At 44.7% G+C, this 23,786-nt stretch overlaps 1 protein-coding gene across 3 annotated transcripts in view; it reads left to right on the top strand.

Annotated features, from left to right (window-relative positions):
* Positions 1-20,479: 20,479 nt before the first annotated feature.
* Positions 20,480-23,786, top strand: part of MOCS1 (molybdenum cofactor synthesis 1) — a 46,514-nt gene continuing 43,207 nt past the window's right edge. For 2 of the 3 annotated variants that reach the window (XM_077813617.1, XM_077813619.1), the window contains exon 1: positions 20,480-20,658. In XM_077813617.1, coding sequence (XP_077669743.1) covers positions 20,515-20,658 — 144 coding nt within the window. In that variant the 5' untranslated portion in view covers positions 20,480-20,514. Of the gene's footprint in view, positions 20,659-21,268; positions 21,577-23,786 lie in introns of those variants that run through there. The other variant, XM_077813618.1, reaches the window with a different exon arrangement.

Genomic DNA, 23,786 nt, shown 5'->3' with positions numbered 1-23,786 from the left:
AGGGTTTCCACTTTTCAGACTTTATTTTTCCAAGTCAAAATTTGTGATACTGCATTGTGAGTGACGCAAATGTAATCACGCTGTGACAGTGCCTCAGTGCACGATGGCAGTTGCATCATATTGTTGTGTGCTCAGTTAAAGACACCTAAAATAAACCTGGAAACAGGGCTTAAATTCAGCCGGAGCTGTGTGGAATGGAGCTTCGGTAAATATTTTTAAACCCATGGGGCAGAAGCCCAGAGCCCTCCTCCCGAGGAGCTGAAGCCCCAAGCCCCGGCACCTCCCACGGGGCTGAAGCCCTGAGCCCTGGTGCCTCCTGAGGAGGGCCTTGGAAATACTCTTTGAGAATTTAAGCCCTGCATGGAAATCCAGATTGTTGTTACAGAACATAGGAAAGACTCCAACAGAGACAGTCCCGTGTATTTCAGGATGGGTGGCAAAACACCCCACCTGATGGCCAAGCTTTATACGTGTAGCATCTTATGATTTTTCTCAAGCTAAATGAGATTGCTCTGGGGAATTTCGTGGCACAATATTTGCTCCTTCTTTACTTGGTCTTTCTTCTTCTCTTTTGGAGGAATCAGAGGAGCGATAGACCAGTAGCTGTAGAACTGGGTAACTATTATTGCTATTAAGGGCAAAGCCACAGATCTGAGCCCAGTGCACACATCTAAGAACATAAGAAAGGCCATTCTGGGTTAGACCAATGGTGCAGCTACCCCCGTATCCTGTCTTCTGACTGGCTGGTACCAGATGCTTCAGAGGGAATGAACAGAGCAGGGCAATTATTGAGTGATTCACCCTTGCATTGTCCAGTCCCAGCTTCTGGCATGGGGTTGCATTCCTGACCATCTTGGCTAATATCCTATCCTCCATGAATGTATCTAATTCTTTTTTGAAGCCAGCTATACTTTTGGCATTCACAACATCCCTTGGCGTTGAGTTCCACAGGTTGACCATGCATTGTGTGAAGAAGTACTTCCTTTTGTTTGTTTTAAACCTGCTGCCTCTTAATTTCATTGGGTGACCCCTGATTCTTGTGTTAGGTGAAGGGGTAAATAGCACTTCCCTGTTCACTTTTTCCATGCCATTCATGATTTTATAGGTCTCTATCACATCCCTTTTCTAAGCTGAACAGCCCCAGTCTTTTAAAATCTCTCCTCATATGGAAGCTGTTCCATATCCTTAATTGGTTTTTTTGCCCTTCTCTGTACCTTTTCCAATTCTAATATATCTTTTATGAGATCAGACAACCAAAACTTCATGCAGTATTCAAGGTATGGGAGTACTATGGATTTATTTAGTGGCATGATATTTTCTGTCTTATTATCTATCTCCTTCCTAATGGTTCCTAACAGTCTGTTAGCTTTTTTGACATCCGCTGCCCATTGAGCAGATGTTTTCAGAGAACTATCCACAGTGACTCCACAATATCTTTCTTGAGTGGTAACAGTTAATTTAGACCCCATTTTGTAAGTATAGTTGGGATTATGTTTTCCAGTGTGCATTGCTTTGCATTTATCAACATTGAATTTCATCTGCCATTTTCTTGCCCAGTCACCCAGTTTTGTGAGATCCCTTTGTAACTCTTTGCAGTCAGCTTTAGACTTAACTATCTTGAGTAATTTAGTATCATCTGTAAACTTTGCCATCTCACTGTTTACCCTTTTCCCAGATAATTTATGAATATGTTGAACAGCACTGGTCCCAATACAAATCATTTGGGTACCCTGCTATTTACCTCTCTCTACTGTGAAAACTGACCATTTATTCCTACCCTTTGTTTTCCTATTTTTAACAATTACTGATCTATGAAAGGACCCTTCCCTCTTATCCCAAAACTACTTGTTTTGCTTAAGAGCCTTTGATGAGGGACCTTGCCAAAGGCTTTCTGAAAGTCAAAGTACACTATATCCACTGGATCGCCCTTGTCCACATGTTTGTTGTTACCTTCAAAGAATTCTAGTAGATTCGTGAGGCATGATTTCCCTTTACAAAAGCCATGTCAACTGTTCCCCAAAGTATTGTATTCCTCTTTGTGTCTGATAATTCTGTTCTTACTACAGTTTCAACCAGTTTGTTTGATACTGAAATTAGTCTTACTGGCCTTTAGTTGCCAGGATTGCCTCAGGAGCCTTTGCTAAAAATCAGCATTATATTAGCTATCCACCAGTCATCTGGTACAGACACTGATTTAAGCAATAGGTTACATACCACGGTTAGTAGGGCTAGGTCTATGCTACAGACCTATATCGGTATAACTACGTCACTCTGAGGTGTGAAAAATCCATACCCCATGAGCAGTGTAGTTATATCAACCTAATCCCTGTGTAGACAGTGCTATGTCGATAGAAGAGATTCTCTCATCACTATAGCTACTGCCTCTTGTGGAGGTGGATTAACTACGCCGATGGGAGAAGCTCTCCTGTCAGCATAGGGGTGTCTTCATTAAAGCGCTACAGTGGTGCAGCTGCTCTGGTGCCTAATGAGAAGCCCTAGTTCTACTGTTTCATACCTGATGATCGAGGTGCTCAAGGAAGACAAGGCTCTTGGGTGAATGCCATCTGGTCCTGTCAACTTATTACTGTTCAGTTTATCAATTTGTTCCAAAACCTCCTCTATTTACCCCTCAATCTGGGACAGTTCCTCAGATTTGTCACCTAAAAAGAATGGTTTAAGTGTGAGAATCTCCCCCACATCCTCTGCAGTGAAGACCAATGCAGAGAATTCATTTAGCTTCTCCCCAAAGACCTTGTCTTCCTTGAGCACCTCGATCATCCAGTGGCCCAACTGTTCGTCAGGCTTCCTGCTTCTGATGTACTTTAAAAAATTACTGTTAGTTTTTGTGTCTTTTGATAGTTAATCTTCAGATTCTTTTTTGGCCTGACTAACTATACTTTTCCATTTGGTTTGCCAGAGATTATTCTTTTCTATTTTCCTCAGTAGGATTTGACTTCCAATTTTTAAAAGTTATTATTATTATTATTTTATTTTGTCTCCAACTGCCTTGTAGCAGAGTGGTCACCCACTCCGGCCCTGAAGGGGTTAAAACAGCCCTGGGAAAGGGCTGCACTGGGGAGCCAATAGGCTAGGCTGATTGGGGAAGCAGCCACAGCTAGGGCCACATCTTAATCAGGCCACAGCTGGCCCTATAAAAGGCTGTGAGCCAGGAGCTCAGGGAAACTCTCTCTCTAGCTGTAGAGAGAGAGAAGGACCTGGCTGTCTGGGAGCTGGGCAGGGTACCTGAGAGGAGCAGGGCTGGGGAGCGGCCTGGGGAGCTCCAGCCTGGAGAACCCCCAGGCTGCAGGCCTTTCTGAAGGCCCAAAGCAGGTACTGGGGTTGCAGAGGAGCAGCCCAGGGTTAGGCAAAGGCAGCAGGTCCAAACCCTCCTTGCCGATGATGAGTGGTTTACAGACTGCAGTCTGCCCCAGTGAGCGGGGGCTAGATGGTGACTGGCAGTAGCCACTGAGGCAAGGTGGGATAGAGGGATGGGAGTTCCCCTGGGAGGGGCGACCCAGATTGTGGGTTACTGCTGGGGGCAGAACCCTGACATAGAGGGTCACCGGGGTCTGGGAGGGACATGGGGGCCAGCAGCAGGTGAGACACCGGCCTGTGGAGGCCACTCTGGGCTGAAAGAGCTAATTCCCAAGATGACCAGCAGGAGGTGCCATACCAGTGAGTCGTCACATTGCTACATGCCTCTTTTACTCTGTTGTTCAGCCATGGTGGGGTTTTTTTTTTGGGGGGGGGGTCTGTTACTTTTTTTTTTTTTTAATTTGGGGTATACCTATGGCGTCAGTCTCTATTATGGTGTTTTTAAAAAGTTTTCCTGCACCCTGCATGGAATGAGTCTGGAATGAAGGTCCCTTGATCGAACATAATAGATTTTCTTGTTGTTGGGATTGATAGGCAAATGGCTCCATCTAGCTGTAAATACTTGGTTTGCTTTTTAATTTAAAAAAAAAAAAAACCCTGGGAGTTAATTTAGTGCCTGCAAAACAGAGCGCTAATACCACTAGCTAGAGGCACAGGTGACTCCCACACTAGCTCTATCAATTGACCTCTAATCTGACCTACAGCTCCCCCTACTGGGCTGCATATGCTGGCTTGGCTTGGTTTTGAGTGTTCTGCTGATGACATAGATCTGTTACTATAGGGTTAGTCCTGAGTGCTCAGTTATGTACCCTAATTTATTATCACAGGGTTGTTCATGAGCTCAGCTATATACACGAATTTAACATTATAAGGCTGATGATGTGTGCTGAGCTACTGCCTTTGATTCTCCCCTCCTCTTAACAAGAAACTAGCAGTGAAGTATTTGAAGTGAGAATACCACATACGGACATATGCAAATTCTAAAGTACAATCCGCTACAAGGAGAGAGAGAGAGGCTAGTAATGTACTAAGGATGTTGGAGACACAACAGTGCACACATAGAGAACCTTAGTTGCACTTAATACACTTCCCAGAAACCAGCATAAGAGACATGAAATCTGACATTTACAAAACGGATATTGCATGAACTCAGGGGCCCAGGATACAGTTAGAACCAGGGCAGCAGAGCAGAGGCAATGCTCACTAAAGGTCTTTATGAGTGATTGATCGTTTCACCAAAGAAGACATTATTGCATTTGGTGGAACAATGGAAATTTGACAGTTATGCTTTCTGTATGTGCACTTGGGATGCAGTTCAGAGAGGTTTTTTCCTTAAAGATGACATTTCAGGCATGTCACTTTCCTTCTCCTTCTGTGGACAGTGGTGCAGGATTCACTTCAGTCATCACGCAAAATCACTTTGAGAGAGACCTATAAACAATAGGACCTTTTCTCACCATGTCATCATCAAAGTCAGTGCAGAGAGGTTGGAATGACAGCTCACTGACAGTTAGAAATGTGCTTTTCCCCAGTGTCATTAGCTCCCTCACACACCCCTGTCATTTTGGGATTCTGAACATTTATTTCAGGACTTATTGGAACCAGAGGGAAGAGAAAGTGAGAGGAAGAGCGGCCATGATCCCAGCATGTCAAATCTCATGCTTCAGACCTAGAAGATTGTCACAATGTTCAAGAAAGTATTCCTCCCATACCTCCCCTCACATGGTGTTTAATTAGTAAGTGATGTGGCAGGCAGAGTTGTAGGAAAGAGATCTTTATTCAGCATGCTGAGAGACCAGTTTTCTGCTCTGAGGTGCTGTTTGGGTGGTAGTAGCCAGTCCCCGGCTTGCATTCCTGAGCCTGTAGTGCCACATCAAATGAGGTCCATCCTGAAACCTAGTTTTCTGTCTCCAGTTCCACTTATCATACTATATACATGGGGCCTGATCCAAAGCTCACTGAAGTAAATAAGAATCTTTTCCTGCCTTCAATAGGCTTTGGATCAGGCCCATAAACCAATGCCCAACTGGCTGGCTGCATTATGGGAAGTTTATATCTTCCTTTGACTCATCTAGTACTAGCCTTTGCTATCAGGATACCTGGACAGGGTGGTACAAAGGTCTTATCCCATAGTGCTGATGGCTCAGTTCTGTCCATAACTGACACAAATACAAAATTTCATCTTGTGGGAAACGTCAAGAGTGAGGCTATTAGGAAAACCCCTATTCAAGCCTGAACAGATGATGAACTGCACTCTGAAATCGTATTCCCTCCTTTTCACAGTGTCTCAGCGTGGAAGAGGATGTAGGCTGCACATCCCATATTCCTCAAAAAGAAAAGGAGTACTTGTGGCACCTTAGAGACTAACCAGTTTATTTGAGCATAAGCTTTCATGAGCTACAACTCACTTCATCGGATGCAACAGAGAAAATGGGGCCGGGGGGGGAGGTGGAATCAGGCCTGGGTCCTTCCAATTTTTGTCATTGCTAGCAACAGCCACTCCCCTTCTTCCCCCTTAAATGACAAAATGTTGATTAAAGGAAATTCCTTTGTTTCCCCTCTCTGCCCCAATCTCTTCCAATCATTTTCTATCAACCCCCTCCCTGGTCCTCTCTCTCTCCTCTATCTCTTGCCCTTGATACTGTCTCCCTTTCCCATCTCCAGTCTATTCCTCTTGGGACAGTGGCTAGAGCTCAGGTCCTGCTGAGAATATTTTGGCTAGTGAGTTTGCAGGTGTCGCCTTCCAAATGCAGGTGAGTTGATTGCCCGACCATCCTGTCGTCAGCTCCAATTAGCTGCAATGTGCAGAATCCAAAGTGAACAGATGTGGAAAGGGTGCAGTCTGACGGCAACAATGCCCCGTGTCAGCTGTGAAGACACCGGCTCTGCTGCCCACCTGTCAGCATACGGGGCAGGCGCCCCCCAGCAAGTGCAGCCTTTCAGCACATCCTGTTATTAAAAAAAAGCTCAGTTAGTGCTTTTGCGTATTATTACTCAGATAACAGTGGTGCATGAAGACCCCACTGTACTGGACGCAGGACGTAGTCCCTGCGCCCAAAAGCTAATTAAACTGAAGGTAGGAGAGGAACCAGGCTTACAGACACAAAGTGTCTTGCTTCAGGTACACAGTGGATGAGCAGCTGTACTAGAACGAGAAGCTGCCTGGCTCGTTAGCCTGTATCCAGTCCCTTAGACAAAGCTCTCTCCCACTGCTTTGTAATGATGTATTCTAAGCTCGTAAATGTCTCTTCCTTTTTACCCGCACGTACACATACATGTGTTGGAGAATGTGACCATGTGAAGAATAGACAGAGAGGTGCTAGCAGCAAGTCAGACAGTCCTTTTAACCTGTACTTCAGCCTCAGGACTTGTTATCATTTGGGAGGCTGGGTAGAGACAGGTTGCACACAGTGCTAGAATTATAAAAAGGTGGCGGGGCTGGGTGGCTTTGTGTTTGTGTTTTTTCTTTGTCGCATCAAAATCCATTTTTAGAATTTTTTTTTTCTTGCACCTTCTGATTGTCAATGCCCACAATCTGCCACCTGGACTGTGCAAAGTCTTTGTTAAATTGTCTTAAGCCTTGGCATCAGTATCCAGTCAAGGGTACAGAGAGAGGTTGGGGCAGATCCTGCTTCCACTGAGGCCAGTACCAAAACGTTCCTCTAAAAGGAACAGTATTGGAGCCATAGAGCCCAACGCAGGGTTGCCTTGCACCTCGTGAGACTAGTGCAAAGTGACTGCAAATGGTGGCATCAGGTGCAGGGCAAAGCAATGGTTTATTGGGCACTTAGAGCTTATTTCCTATAAGAAAATGACCCTGTGTGCCCTTTCAAACAGCAATTGTATTAGCAGCTGGCCCAAGACCTAAAATGGCCTGGTTCCCCTGGGCTACAGACTAGCACTGGTGGGGAAAAATTCAACACCTCAGAAAATGCAGTTTTGTGAAAATCAAAACATTGTGTGGCAATAGGATGATTTCAACAAATTTTCAGTGAGAGACCACTGAAACAAATCGTTTTGACTTTCCAGTGATAGTTTTAAACATTTAGCTTCAATAAGATAAAAATGTTTAGTTTCAACTTTATCATTTTGTTGAAATTAATTTAGCCTTTTCCATTATGCTACACTATTTTGATATATTTCCATACGGTATCTTTAATAGTAGATTTAATACTTTGTATAATAAGTGTTCTGACGTTATTGAAATGAAATATTTTGATGTTTCCATGAAATTTTTCTGAATAACCATTCTGTGGTAAATTTCAAAATGTTGACTCTTTGTTCCAATTCAGAACCAAAACAAGTTTCAAAATGTCACTATTTCCCACAGAACACAAATTCCATAGCTCTATTACAGACCTGTGCAAAAATATAACTTCCATAGTATCTGGCCCTATGGACCAAATGTAGAGCATGTTTACACCAGGGTGAATCCAGAGTGAATCCAGAGTAACTCTGTGGCTAGGATGCTGGCTGGAGGCTCAGGATATGTGGGTTCTATACCACTGACTTGCTGTGTGACCTTTGGTAAATCACTTGTCCTCTCTGAGTCTGTTTACGCTCCCACCCCTTTGTCCACCTTGACTATTTAGACTGTAATCCCTTCAGGGAAGCGACTATCTATTTATTCAGTGCCCAGCACAATGGGGCCCCAAACTCAGGGCTGTATGTAGCAAGGTATTGAGCACATCCCTAATTTTAAAAGCAACGGAGAAGTCACGTTGAAACCAACAGGACTCCTCACACGTAAAGTTTAGTATTAAGTACATTACTGAATTGGGCCCTCTAGGCATTACTGTAAAACAAATAATTACTAAGAACAAAATCCGTCTGTATGTCTCTTTGCCTTCCTCAAGCCACTGCCTTTAGTCTCTCTTTTCTGAGTAGCAAATTCACTGGCAAACTATAAAAATAAAAAGTAAAGACATGGTTTGCCATGCAATGAAAAGACACAATCTGCTGTAAGTGTCACTGCAAGACACCACCTCAGCAGCTGACTTAATTTTTTTTCATCTCTGCAATTGCTCATCCCTGACAGCATATGTCTGATCAGCTGTGAGGGTCCCACCTCTGATCTCTCCACTGTTCCTCAGGCCCGTAAAATGCTTGAGAGTCAAATCAACAGAGGGGCCAGCATGTGACCTCTCTCAGAGCTTCTGTGTTACAGCAGCTAGTTGGCCTCCATACAGATATAAGCGGGGGAATAGTCCCGCTATTGTGGGGAACTTTCCTGGCTTCTGCGCTACCCCGGTGAAGTGGGCTAGCGAAAGGATCTGAGTCCTCGCTCCCACTTCCTTTACCCAGTGGCCTCCCTGCCCTTGAGGACTCTCCTGTCTGGCAGAGTCCTTGTAACCCCAGTGAGGCTGGGCCCAGGATTCCTGGGGGGCCCAACCCCCAACACTGCTGTGGTCACCTAGGACAGGGGCTAGGGTGTCCCCACTCCGGGGTACTCTCTCTGCACTGGGCACTTCTCTGACCCACTGATCATTACATACAAGTTAAAGCAAATGCAAGTTATTTAATCAACAATTAATTTTAAAAAGAAAAAGGAAAAATGGGAACAAAGGAAACACATCAACCCGCTCTGTGGCAGGGAACATCACAAACAGTGTCTCTGGCGTGTCCAGGCAGTTCACAGTCTGCTCCTTGTAAGTCCCAGGCCTCCTGCTCAGGCCCTGGCTATGCTGCAGGGGTGCTGTGGGTTGGACACTTGCTCTGGTGGTGGCCACATGCTCTCAGGCTCTAAGTGGTAGGACCCTTCTTCCCAGTGTCGCCCCGCGCTGTCGGGGTTATGATCCAAGCCTGGCCTGCACAGCCCCTTGGCTGAGGCGTCTCCCTGTGCTGGGCCTGCTGCCCAGCGTCCCCCTCGGTCTCCCCAGCTGCTCACCGCACCCAGCTCCAGCCTGCTCCTGCCCCAGCTGCACCACGCTGTCTCAGCACTGCTGTTGCTCTGCCTCCAGCTCCCTGGGCTGCTTCTGTGACTCTGCTCCCAGCACTGACCTGCTTCCTGGGCTGCTTTTTTGGCCCCTCTGGCTCTGTTTGCTGCAGCTCTGCTCCCAGGGCAGGTCTGCTCTCTCTGGGCTGTGCCTGTGGCTTGGAGGCTGCAGCTCTGCTCCCAGGACAGGGTCTGCTCTCTCTAGGCTGCTTTTCTGGTCCCTCTGGATCTGGCACGGTTCTACTCCCCAGCTCAGCTTGGGCCCCTGCTTTCTCCTTAGCTCAGCCCCACTCTGTCTGACCCAGGCAAATCCAGCTCACACAGAGGATGGGACCTCCCTGGCCTCCTGACTCTGATTAGGCTGCCTGCCCTGTCATTCAGGCTGACCTGGAGCATTGGCCTCTCCCCATTATTCCTGGGGACTATCAGTCTCAGGGTCCTTGTTTCCCATAGACCCTTCCCCTTTTAGCTAGCAACTAAAACCCCTCCAATTGAATGTTAGTAAGGGGGCAACAGTCCCGTTACACAGAGGAAGCTTCTGCAGGAGCCTTACTAAGCAAAAGGGGGCACTGCTTGGAAGGCATTTAGATCATTTTCCTAATACAGAGGAATGAGAGTTGAGAAATCTATGTTCTGGGCCCAGCTCTGGTAGGGAGTGTGTCTAGTTGTTAAAGCAGGGGGACTGGAAATTAAAAGATATCATGTCACTGCCATACAAATATGGCACAGTAGAACCTCAGAGTTATAAACACCAGAGTTATGAACTGACTGAACCATACACCTCGTTTCATAGGCACTGACTCCGTGGGTGCTCCAGCTTAGCACACACTGGCAGCCAAGCTCCCTGCCCTCCCCCCACCACTGCTGCCCGTCTGCCGCCCTGCAGATCAACTCCTCCCCCGCCCTCCCGGCACCTCCTGTATGCCATGCCATACAAGAGGTGCTAGGAGGGAGAGGGAGGAGCGGGGATTGGGCATGCTCGGGGGAAGGGGCAGAACGGGGTGGGATGAGGGTGGGGGTTTGGGAGAAGGGGTGGAGTGGGGGCAGCATCTGGCGCTGAGCAGGGGTTGAGCACCCTCAAGGAAAATGAAAAGCATGCTTGTGGAAGAAGATTAGGAGTAAGAGCCAGAAAGGGAGGACAGAGGCAGAGGTGAGCAGAAGGTGGGAGAGGGTAGACGCAGAGGGAGGGATGAGAGGGGTAAGAGGAGTGGAGGGGTGTATATGTGCAAGGGGACCACATATGGACAATCTTAATTCTGCCATTTACTAATTTTTGAGTATTTGATTTTGCAATGTTAATATTCTTTAACATAGAGGGGTTGTGGTTTTTTTTTTTGGAGGGGTTGAAGTTGGGAGAGGGTGCTGAATGTAGTTGTCTATGCTTTTTTAAAAAAAAAAACCCTATCAAACAGAAATGCTATCATTTAACCATATTGATTTCAACTTGGAAGTCTGGGTGCTACCTAACAGTAACTCCGTCCTGTCTGCCTAAAGTCACTCTGGGGTTTGAACTGGATACAATAATTTTCTTCACTTCTTTAAATGGAGCTGTTGAGCCCTGTTAAAACAGCTGCCACGTTCCATCCCAGAGGTGGCTGCAGTTCTGTGGGTGAAGTGATCCCTGTGTAGAGAACTCTGGAATCTTTGGGGATGAATGGCACTAATTTGATCTGTGTGTCACATACCTCAAAGTTCAGGGGGGTGGTCAGCTCTGGGCTTTTTGATCGTTCTGATTGGCTTCAACAGCAGCTTTGTAAACTGATGGCTGACACCAAAAGACAATAAATGTCTCCTTTTCCCTTCCCTTTCTATACTCTCCCCTCATTCCCTCTCTTCCCTGACAGTGTATGTGACAGCAGAGCTCAGCTGGACCTTTCCTTCCACATGAATTGCATGCAAAACTATCGCAGTCAGAGAGATGAAGGACACACAGGGAGAGTGAGATGCAGACTGACAGGCCAGGGCTGCCTGCCAAACAATAGCAAATACCTTTTGGAGCAGGGAGATTTCACTGAGATAAAGTTGTTCTCCCCATGCCCAGAAAGAAGTAAACAACAACACAAAACGTTCAGCTCAAATTTGTTTTGCTGAGAGAATTCTTATAATGTTGATATCAGGGATATGCAACTAGATTTCTGAAATGGCAGGGGATGTTAGGAAACAGGAGGGTGGTGAGCCTTTATAGCAGCTACCTGGTCTGCTCACTTTTTCCAGAGTTGATGCCACAAGGTAGTTTTTCACTGCCTGACTTGTGCCCTTGGGCAAATTACTTAGCCTCCACAACCATAAAATGGGGCTAATGATATTTGTTTATCAGGGCACAGTGAGATGTTATGTGACAGTGCTTTGAAAGTGAAAAGCCCTGTATAAGTGATAGGTATTGGTATTTGCTCAGGAAATGTTTAGGTAATGGATAGAACAAATCTCCAGTGTACCAACATTCAAGTCAATGGCTGAATTGGGCCCAATTTATTTAAAACTAATTTTCATTACTTTTAGTTTCACGTTTATAAGGTTTTAAAACTAAAATGATTGGGTGATAAACCAGATTCCAGAGGCTTATACCTTACTTACCTTGCCATGGACTTCTAATTACCCTATGGTACCTTAGTCCAACGGAAATATGGGTCTAGGCAAAAGTTGCCTGTAGTGATAGGGAACTGCTCTATGTGCATTCCTCTTTTGTGAAATTAATAACCCATTCTCAAGTACTTGCAAAGAGTTTCAAAGGCCAGGCAGTTAGCCAGGTATGACAGTTACAACTGAAGTCAATGGGAGCTGCAGGATCTCAGCTACCCTGTAAAACAAACCTAATGTCTCTCAAGTTTGGCAGCCAAATCAGTAGTGGAACTTTTTAAAATGTTGTACTATGGGTATGTCTGCACCACAGTTAAAAACCCGTAGCTGGCCCGGGCTCAGGCTAAGGGGCTATTTAATTGTGGTGTAGACGTGTGGGCTCAGGCTGGAGCCTGGACTCTAGGACCCTGCAAGGTGGGAGGGTCCTAGAACATGGGCTACAGCCCCAGCCAGAATGTCTAACCCACAATTTAACAGTCCCTTAGTTTGAGCCCCATGAGCCTGAGTCAGCTGGCAAGGGCCAGCTGTGGGGTTTCAATTGCAATGTAGATATACCCTCAGTGACTTGCCTGGGGTCAGAAAGGGACAGTTGATGTCAGGCCTCGGCAATTTCTGGTTCTTAGGGTATGTCTACGCTGCAATGTAAGCTTGAGCCCAGGCTCAAAGCTAACCCCTCTTGCATCTAAACTGCAATTGCACTAATCCAGTGCTCAGACCCATGGTCCCAGGACCATGCAGGGCTGGAGGGTCCAAGCTCAAGCCAGGACCCAGGATCCGAGCCCTATTGCTTTGCAGTGTTGCTGCAGGTCCCAGGAGTCAGCTGGAAGTATCTGACAGTTCCATGGGACAACTTCCTCAATTGCCTGCAATCCACTCTATTGAATCTGCAATCTATTGAAAATGGAAGCCTCCCCATCCCCCCGCTTGGAGAACAGCAGCAGCTCAGGTCAGAGTTAACCCATTCTCTTCTGATCCTGGATCCGCAAGCACACTATAAGAGAGCCTCCTGGGTTTGCAATGGAGAGTGAACCCATCAAGCCTTTTGCAAATCAAGCTGCTTCTTTGTAATGTGCAGGGCGGGCAGTAAAGTTTTCCCAGAATGCACCATGGTCCTAGAGCTTGAGTGACCGCATTTCGGGGCGGGGGATGCTAGGGACCATGGGATATGGTTACTTTGACTCAGGGCTGCTCATTGCAGTGTGGACACCAGAGCCCTAGGTTGAGCACAGGTTAAAAAAAATCTGAATTTAGGGTTTAACTACAATGTAGATGCTCAAGGCCATGATCCCTGAACATGGGTCAGTTGACTCGAGTCCCACTAACCCTGGGCTTACATTGCAGTATAGACATACCCTCAGTCATGACTCTGTCTCTAATGTCTTGAGGCCTGATTCTCCGTGACCATGCAGTGTGTTTAGTCATTTGCTATATTTGTGAAAAGTGAATGCAAAGAAGATGTAAAATGCTATCACTTTAGAATGGCAGTGACTGAGACCCATTTTGCATTGGTCTTTGTGCCTGCACAAGGTGCAAAAGAGTAAAGAATTGATTGGAAACACAAAGAACTTTAACTAGACATTATAGGTTGTCCACCGTGTTTGGAAGTGTCGCTCAGAAACTGGTCAGAGGGAGGGTGACAGGATGAGCAGAGAAATAGCATAGAGTCAACTGGCAAAAAGCTCCTGGTTAGCATTCTTTTGCAAGACCTGATTGCCCAAAATCAGCAATATTTGACTGCGCTGATCACAGTTCCTTTTTGTGAGTTATTAAAACTGAAGCTGGAGTGAGCAAGATAGAACAGGATGTGGAATGCTGAAATTCAGAAGTGTCTTTTGGTATCTGCAAAAATCTGCCCTTTTACTATAAATTTCTGCAAAAACCAAAGCTGCCAGCAGCCCATGGGAATGCCCTGATTTTTTGGTTCTTTTTCCTTTTGCAACTTTTTTAATACTTTGAATACTGAATAACTTTCTGGATTTGGTATTTGTTACAATTTCACCTGCCCTGAGAGGGGAACTGCAAGTGCTTTAACAGATATGTTGAAAGGTGATCTTGTTTCACTGAAATACCCCTAAACAAGGAAAGCACACACAAACAAACCCCTGCTTTCCTATGCAATCAATGTGGTGCAATCAATGTGGTGAGTCATGTGGTTAGATGTTTGGCTGCATGTGTGTGTTCTCCCTGTGTGCTGCCCCAGCTCTGCGCAGTCAGCCGGCACAGCAGACCTCGAGCAAACCACCCAATGACCACAAGATCCGTTAAGATATGAAGGCACCAGGCCATGTTTATTGTTGACAAAGCACAGTAATAGCACCTGGCAGACTCTACAAGGATACTAAGACATGTATGCTCCTGACAATGAGTTCAGCCTAGTGAATGGCAGGACTTTCCATTCCCCCCTCGGCTGAACAAAGAGAGTTCTTCTGAGATACCTTTTTATACCCTGATATAAACAAGTTAGTACTGCCTCTGACATAGTTAGTCACTACCCCCTAACATGGCTAATTATCACCTTATACGTGCTGGTTCTATTAAAACATTTTTATTATGTACTGTCATCCTGACCTTATCTTTTAGGAGGGGTCAGTGTATTTCTGTAATTCTTGGAAAATGTTTTTGTACCATCCCTGATATTGGGGTGTTCTGGTACCACTTGATAATCGGGATGTTTGCATGAGTACTCTGTCCTTAGCACTTCTTAGGAATGTGTGTTTTTGCAATATCAGGCCTGTTCTTGCTGGATTCTGTGAGCAGGTCCTGCTTCATACCAGGCCTCTGATATAAGGGCTTATGTTTCAGGCTCTCTTCCTACTACAAGTCAGTTACAACACAGTTACAATTTGCGGTGTAGATAAGACTTTATTCATACCTTGGACATGTCCAATTCTTGCACACCTGGTGAAAAGCCAGGATGGTCTGCGGAGGCATTGTGATGTTGGGTGTGGGGGAGGGGCATTATAATTTACTTACACTATCATCCCTAGATGACGAATGCGGAAGCTGTCTGTAATATTCTATAAAATATGGTGTGTCCAGCTGTTAATTTGATTGTTGTGTGGTTGTGACTATAGTTCCATGGAGTTAAGTCCAACAGAAGTAGACGGTGGATAGGCCAGAAAGTGGACAATAACTCTTGATATTCCCCATTTGTGGATATAGAAAAGGAGAAAACAGGTGTCAATCCCTTTGAAATTGACCTCTGACCATGCTGAGTTTAACACCACTGACTTGGTACAAAACGGGGGATATCCAGGCAGGAAACTACAGCAAAGAACTTTGAAGTGGATAAAACTGAACCCTGGAGCTCAGGGGAGAGAAAGACACAGACTGTATGGCTTTGCACTTTGAAAAAAATCAGTTGTATGCCTCTGTGTTCCTGAAAGGAAGTCTTGCAGGACACCCAAATTCAGTTGGGCCTGCTGAGCAATCACTGTTGGTACATGGGATGCTGCACCTCAGCCACCCACCCCTAAAGAGTTGGAGAATCATGGAATTCCACCCCCAGAGAAGTGAAGGCACAGGGCTTGTCACCTGGAGGAGATGCACTCAGTGAGACTGAGAGAAGTCAAAGGTGCAGATAGCTCTGAACTGGGACCCTATATGCATCATTGTCTTATCGGTGAGGAAGGGGCCTTCTCATGCCCTTTCCAGGGAGATAACCTGGAAAAGAAGGAAATGGTTCTGCATAAATTAGAAGCCTAGTCCAGGTAGGAAAGTTCCTGGCCTTGTTTTGTCTCCCCCGTTTCTCTCCTTTACGTTGTCTCTCACCCTCTGTCTCATTCCCACTTATAAAGATGGGCAAAAGCAAAGGTAGTTTCCATTTCAGAGTGTGGGATGGTAGTCGGATTCACTGACATTCAATGGTTTTTGCAATCAGAGCCTGTTTCTTTCTCATTTACATTGGCTTTATACATAACTCTGAGTGCAGCAGAGTTACTCCTGGTTTACCCTGGTGTAAGTGAGAGGAGATTCAGGCCCAAAGAGGAGCTCAGCAGGGAAACAACACAGGAATAAAGGGCAGGAGCAGAGGAGACAAGGGGGAGGGGAAGAAGGCTATGAGCTTTCCCCCACCCGAGCTCCAAGGGAAGATAATGGGGGGGTCTTGCAAAATCCTGCCCCATCCATGTCCTTTGCTGAAATGTGCTTTTGTGACTCCCTATGGCAGTACTTCGAGAACAGAGGACATTATCCCTGTGTCTGCTACAAAAGAAAGTCCCCCAGAGAGGCTATCACACCTTTCTCGAGTGGAGGAAGCAAACTATAATTACAAAAGACCATGCAGTATCAGTTCTTTAGTACTTCCTATGCTGATGCCAATTAACTCTACTGCACCTATAGCGTAGATCAGAACAGTAACTCTGTGGTGTGCTTTGCAGTGAAGAATGCTATGAAATCCATGTATAACAGAGAAATGTCATAAGTAACCCAGTCATATTTTACATATGAGCCAGTGTTTGATACTGAATCGCTAATAAAGTGCCCCTGTTTCTTTAAGGGATTGTTGAAGTTGCTGGCAGGTTACAGGTCCAGTTTAGTATCTGATATGTCCTCTGCTATGTTTCACCCTTGCAGGGAAATAGACTCAACAGTCAGAGAGTCTGTTCCATCTCTAACTGCTGTGATCTGCTGTAGCATGTAGAAGCTGGACAGACAGGCTCCAGATGCTTTAGGTGTTGCTGGAGTCCAGGCATTATGCTTGGTGGAGAAAACAAACAAACCAAAAACCAGAAGCTGAATGTGTAAAGGGGAGAACTGGCAGGAAAGCAACACAGCTGCATCTCCATGAATATGAGTCACCCATTTCTTTGCCATTTGAACTTTGTCCGATGCTGTTTTAGATCCAGAGACACCAAAGTGGGGTGTTATTAAACTGTGACACTGCAATGTTTTTGTTGTCCACATTTGATTTCTAAGCACTCTCCCAGTGTGCAGAGTTCAGCAGCCATTCTGTACTCGGAACATAATGCTGACTGCCAGATGTACACAAACACTGTCCTCTCTTCTGGAGACTTTGTATTTGTTCTTATTTTGTTGTTCTCTTACTCAAATAAAAACACTTGGATTTAAAGAATTTTGTTTACTCATTATGTATGGAAAAAGATAACAGATAGGACCAGGACCAGCCAATCTTTTTTTTTTTATTCTTGTATTTTCTCGTAAGGGCTTATAAAGTACGTTGATCCATGGATTCTGCCCTTCAAATGTTCATGTCGGTTGTAATACATCTTGGCTAACACATTGATTTATCTGGATGGCAAAGTGCAAAATGTCTCAGCGTACCAAGAGTGTGTAATTCATCTGTGAATGTGCAACCAGAAATCGCTTGGCTGAGTTCTGCTGTGTGGTTAATGGGTTAAATAAGAATTCAGCCAAAACTCAAAACAAAAGAAATAACTAAATAAAAAGGGGGTAATCCATCAGACTCCATGTAGGTCAGAACTGAAACAAGAATCACATTCCTTGGGTTCAAGGTTTTAGAACAAGTAGATGCAGGAGATAAGTCACACACACTACACAGCCGTTCATATAACTGAAAGCCTGGCGATATAGAAAAATTTCTACAAGGATTCCCATCTGTTGAAATAAGGCAACTGTCCTGAATGTTAAGGATTGGCTATTCATCCTGCAGTAAATGGATCAATATCATGCCTTGCAGTGACGTGATATTGTATCAAGACATCATAACTTGTGGTTACAATGTGAGGGCACAACATAACACAGCATCATGGAATGAAGATGCAAACCTCACACCTTCAATTCCTTACTGAGCACTGGGAATTCAGAAAGCCGTTGAGAGTCACAAGGAAAACAATCTGTCTGAGGCCCTGGCAAGCCAGAAAAGTCTATTTGGTATAAGCTAAGGTGTGATTTTTGAGCTAATATATTTGTACTGGTATAACTCACTTGCGAACACTTTTGTTCCAGTATAAGAAGGGCTTTTTTTCTTTTTGTTTGAAGGTTGCTTGGGAAGGAGTTTAAGCTAGACTGAAAAAAGACACACTTATGTAGGAAGAGTATACTTGTAGAACAAGAAATACTTTCCCATGTAGACAAGGCCTACGGCCTTAATCATGCAAACATTAATACATATGCTTAACTTTTCTAACATGCACAGTCCCATCAAAATCAATGGGACTATGGATACAGTACAGTTTAGCACATGCGGAGGTGTTTGTAGTTAAGTTAAAAATCAAACCGTTGGCTGTAGGGGAATAGCCACCATAAGGGAGAGGAAAGTAGAGGCACCATGGAAAGAATTCACAAAACTGCTGGTGATTAGGCAAGCCATAACTTGCTCATTTACCTTTCTGCAGTTGCACACAACACCAAACAGTTTATGTTTTAACTGAACATTATCTTTATTAAAAAGAAAAGGAGTACTTGTGGCACCTTAGAGACTAACCAATTTAGTTGAGCATAAGCTTTCATGAGCTACAGCTCACTTCATCGGATGCATTCAGTGGAAAATACAGTGGGGAGATTTATATACATAGAGAACATGAAACAATGGGTGTTACCATACACACTGCAACCAGAGTGATCACTTAAGGTGAGCTATTACCAGCAGGAGGGGGGGGATAGGGGGGAGACCTTTTGTAGTGATAATCAAGGTGGGCCATTTCCAGCAGTTGACAAGAACGTCTGAGGAACAGTGGCGGGTAGTGGGGGGAAAATAAACATGGGGAAATAGTTTTACTTTGTGTAATGACCCATCCACTCCCAGTCTCTATTCAAGCCTAAGTTAATTGTATCCAGTTTGCAAATTAATTCCTATTCAGGAGTCTCTCGTTGGAGTCTGGTTTTGAAGTTTTTTGTTGAAGAATTGCAACTTTTAGGTCTGTAATCGAGTGACCAGAGAGATTGAAGTGTTCTCTGACTGGTTTTTGAATGTTATAATTCTCGACGTCTGATTTGTGTCCATTTATTCTTTCATGTAGAGACTGTCCAGTTTGACCAATGTACATGGCAGAGGGGCATTGCTGGCACATGATGGCATATATCACATTGGTAGATGTGTAGGTGAACGAGCCTCTGATAGTGTGGCTGATGTGATAAGGCCCTATGATGGTGTCCCCTGAATAGATATGTGGACACAGTTGGCAACGGGCTTTGTTGCAAGGATAGGTTCCTGGGTTAGTAGTTCTGTTGTGTGGTGTGTGGTTGCTGGTGAGTATTTGGTTCAGGTTGGGGGGCTGTCTGTAAGCATTTCCCCATGTTTATTTCCCACCACCACCCCCCACTGTTCCTCAGAGTTTTTGTCAACTGCTGGAAATGGCCCAGCTTGATTATCACTACAAAAGGTCCCGCCCCCCGGCTCTCCTGCTGGTAATAGCTCATCTTAAGTGATCACTCTGATGAAGTGAGCTGTAGCTCACGAAAGCTCATGCTCAAATAAATTGGTTAGTCTCTAAGGTGCCACAAGTACTCCTTTTCTTTTTGCGAATACAGACTAACACGGCTGTTACTCTGAAATCTGGTTACAGTGTGTATGGTAACACCCATTGTTTCATGTTCTCTATGTATATAAATCTCCCCACTGTATTTTCCACTGAATGCATCCGATGAAGTGAGCTGTAGCTCACAAAAGCTTATGCTCAAATAAATTGGTTAGTCTCTAAGGTGCCACAAGTACTCCTTTTCTTTTTGCGAATACAGACTAACACGGCTGCTACTCTGAAACCTGTCATTGTCTTTATTATTGAAAATATTTGTTTGCTTAATTGAGCAGTGACTGTAACAGCCAGCTGCTTAATCATAACTAAATGTGTTGCCTTTTTAGCTCAAATGGTAGGGGTTTAAGCTTTTGATAACTGAAAACAGGATTTGGACCACAGTTGGTAGAGACCTACTGTTCAATTTTTGCATATATACAAAATGTCTGTGGTGCAATATTATTTTCAAGAAAAACAAAAGTAGGAATGAAAGGTACCAGGATATTACCATCAACTGAACTAGCATATTGCCATCAATTGGAGCAAATGTGTGCTTTATAAAGCAAAATGGAAGCATGATTACCTATCAGTCTCCACCATTAAAGGATTTTTTAAATTATTTTTTTAAATTTAGAAGTACTGAGTCTGTAAAGTTTTGTTTTCCCTGTTTTTGCTAGAGAACTCCTTGGAGGACCCAGAGAAATGGACTGGGAGATTTCTCAGTCCTTTTGAAGACTTTGAACAAAAATATCTTTTCTTGCAAATGCTTCTCATATACTTGAGCTAACCAGGAATTAGCAAAAACAAACTTTTGAACAGTCCGAATAACAATCCTATTGTCCATTTTGCGGTGGTATTTCTGATATCAAAATCCCTGCCAGTTCTTCAGGTGTTCTGAGTCTTCCAGGGAACACAAGGCAGAAAAAACCTGAAAATCTAAGACTACAAAAAAAAAAAAAGAAAAAGTGTTGGTTTTTTGTTTTTACTTCTTTCAGCCTGGCACCACCTGCGCCCCCGAAGCGGCTGAGGAACTACAACTCCCAGCATGCGGCACGGCGACCTCGGCCGTCCCCGCATTGCGATTGGCTGGTTGGGGCCTCTCCCCCCCACGTGACGCAGGCCGACAGCGTCGGCTGCTGTCCGGGGCAGAAGCAGCGTGAGCCCGGTGCGGGCCGGGCTCAGTCAGGGCCTATGGCAGCGGCGCGGGGGGTTCGCGGGTGTCTCCTGCGGGGGCCCTTCCATGCCCGGCTGGGCAGGGGCTGCAGCTCCGGGGCTCCTGTGCGGCGGCAGCGGCAGCAGCAGCAAGCGCTTGTGGCTGCCCCCGCCCCGGCTCAGGTGAGTGGCGGGCAGCAGCCCGGGGGGTTAATGGGAGCCCCGGGGCGGCGTGGCTCCTTGCAACGGGGGAGCCATGTAGGCGGGCAGGTGTCTGGCTCAGTAGGGAGGTTGTGGGGGGCAGCTGGGGAGGAGGGAGTTAAAGGGGGGGCTGGTGGGGTGGGAGTTAGCTAGGGAGAGGGGGCCAGAGGGTGACTGGATTTGAGGATCAGGTGGGTGCCAGCCCCTGGGGATTATATGCATAGAGGAGAGTGGGGCAGTAGTTATCTAGGGGGAGGGTGCCAAGGAAGAGGGTGTTTTGGAGGCTAGGGGTTACCTAGCTTTGGGGAAGGGGGGGGGTCATACTTTACATAGCAATTAACACTGACAAAAGGCCACCTCTGGGGCGAAGTGTGTGTGTGTGTGGGGGGTCAACAGCTGAGCAGCAGGGAGGTGAGGGATTTTAAACAAGATATTGGCACAACCATTTGCTCTTACAGAATGTGCCCGGAGACCTTGGGCATCTGTATGGAGGAGGTAGCCTTGTGAAAATGCCTATCATGGTGAGCTGCAGGCTGCTAAATCTGCCTTTCTTGGAAAGCTGAGTTGCACAGTCAACTTTCCCCTCAAAGTAGCTATCTAGAAGGAAGAAAAAAATGGGTGGACTGTAGATAATTTTTAAAAAAATCTGTTAAAGGAGCTCATGTTGTGCCTTTTCTGTCTCCTTGACTGAGACAGGCAACTACTGTTTGAACACTGATGATCTTGGTTTTAGATAGCACTTTTTTTCCTCTTTGAGAGATCCTAAAGTGCTTTACAGAAATATTGTGTACAGAAATCCTTGCACTCACCAGTGAAATGTAACCACATCTGGACTGGAATGTGGCAGCTGGCTAATAGGGGACAACAGTGCCACATGGCAGTTCACAGCTGGGAACGAAGGTGAAAACTATATCCCTCTAATCTTAACTATTTTTTTAAAAAATTGCGGAAATATCTAAGAATAATGTTCTCTATTATCATAAGTGTGAGTTTATTCAACGGGGAGGTCTGTGTTTAAAGGGTGACTTTTTAAAACTGCTCTACAGGTAACCTTTTATAACTGGAAATAATGTCACACAGTTTAAGCTCCAGACTTAAGTGTTGTGTTTAGTAATGTACTACTACTTTACGTTTGGTTTCATTCAACATTTTCTGGTTTCTGTTTAAATATTCCTCTGGAGTAATTGCAACTATAATATCCTAGCATTGGAACTGAAATTGACTGAAAACAATAGTGAAACCTGAATAGTTTTCTCTCATCCTGGACAAGTGAAAAAAAAAAACAGATAGTTAAATGGCATATGTGGTGAAAAGTAAATTAGTTTTTTTTAATTTTCAGTATTTATAATCTACCATGTTACGAGTACGGAATTCTGTGCATTTTAAAATGTTCAACCTCTATGTGTTAACTTTAAGCAATAACATCTCCTCTCCCCCTATTACAGGATGTTTTTTGTCTCAAGTGTAATACTAATACTTATCTCTTAATTACAGTGTATTATTCTCTTGTTTAGTAATAGTGAAATTTCATCTCCTTTATCCATTTTGTAGTGAACAAGTCATTCAGCAAAAATGTTTTTCCGTTCTGGGTATACTGTACACTATTCAAAAGCACATTATCTGTAAATGCCAGAAGTGGCCATCTTTGTTGAAATTGGCCATCTGATGATCAACTGGATGTAACCCAAGAGGTCATGTGGACTTCCTAGTAGAAGGCTGTTTGTTTACTTTGCACAGCTGTCTTGAAACTGAATTTCCTCAGCAAAAACATTGTCCTAACTAGGCTGCTCCCAATTTAATTGTTAGATGCCTCGAAAATTAATTCCACTTCCTTGGTGCCAAACTGGGGGTGGAAGGGCACAACAGAAACATGCAGAGTGTAAGTGTCTGGCACACGTCTGCAAAAATAGGACTTGACATACAGAATAATCACAAGTTTTACGTGATTTATTGGTTACAATCTCTCACATGGCAGCCCCTTAACGAGCAAAAAACAGACTGGGACTAGGTTCTGGTGCTGCTTTCTGGATTACTGGAAGTCAGTAATATTTTTAAACTGGCGGTGAATTTAATACTTTTTTTACAAGAAATCAAACTGACAGTAAACAACTTATCTGTCAGTAAAATTGGCTCAATAAGTTAGAAAAATGGTTGTTTGGTTTTCGATGGGTCACATAGTAGACTTGTTAAATTATGTGACTACAAGCAGAGCTTTAAGTCTAAAATTGCCATCCTAGAGACTGCATTTTTAAAATTGCTCAATCTAGAATACCTTGCTCTTTTGAATGCTACTTTGCAGGTTTCAAAGCAGAATATTGTCAATCACCTTTTTTTTTTTTTTGGCTTGCAAGAAGGGAGGAGCACTTGGGATATCTGGTGGGTAGACCTGTGACTTCTATGTGTATGGTGGTGGCAGTTGTATTGTGGTCTAAAATGTCATCTGAATCCCCCTGTAACTTAAGCAGCCAATCAATGTTAGTTATTCCATGTAAAATGGGGTTCTGTATCCCCCTTTCCTCTCTCTCCCTTCTGGGGGTCAAATGGCAGAAGGGATATTCTTTCCAAGTTCCTTCCACAAAATAAGCACTCAGATTGGTCACCAAAATCAGATGCTGCTCACTGTAGATTATGCAGATATTCTAAATATGATCACGTTTGCCACTTGGCATGCCCCTCGGTAGGGTTTGAATATGAGGCTCCTTTCTGCCATCCACCTAAATGAAGGAGGAATTATCCCCCGAATACTACCCACTTGTGGCACTGGAATGAGATGTTACACACAATACATGTTAAGGAGTACTTGTGGCACCTTAGAGACTAACCAATTTATTTGAGCATGAGCTTTCGTGAGCTACAGCTCATTTCATCGGATACATACCGTGGAAACTGCAGCAGACATTATATACACACAGAGATCATGAAACAATACCTCCTCCCATCCCATTGTCCTGCTGGTAATAGCTTATCTAAAGTGATCATCAAGTTGGGCCATTTCCAGCACAAATCCAGGTTTTCTCACCCTCCACCCCCCCACACACAAACTCACTCTATTTGTCACTCTCTTTGTCACTTTGGATGGGCTATTACCAGCAGGAGAGTGAGTTTGTGTG

The sequence above is a fragment of the Eretmochelys imbricata genome, chromosome 3, assembly GCF_965152235.1.
Source record: "Eretmochelys imbricata isolate rEreImb1 chromosome 3, rEreImb1.hap1, whole genome shotgun sequence".
NCBI classification, from domain to species: domain Eukaryota; kingdom Metazoa; phylum Chordata; order Testudines; family Cheloniidae; genus Eretmochelys; species Eretmochelys imbricata.
The sequence above is the reverse complement of the archived record's forward strand: the minus strand, read 5'-3'. Positions and strand labels throughout refer to the sequence as shown.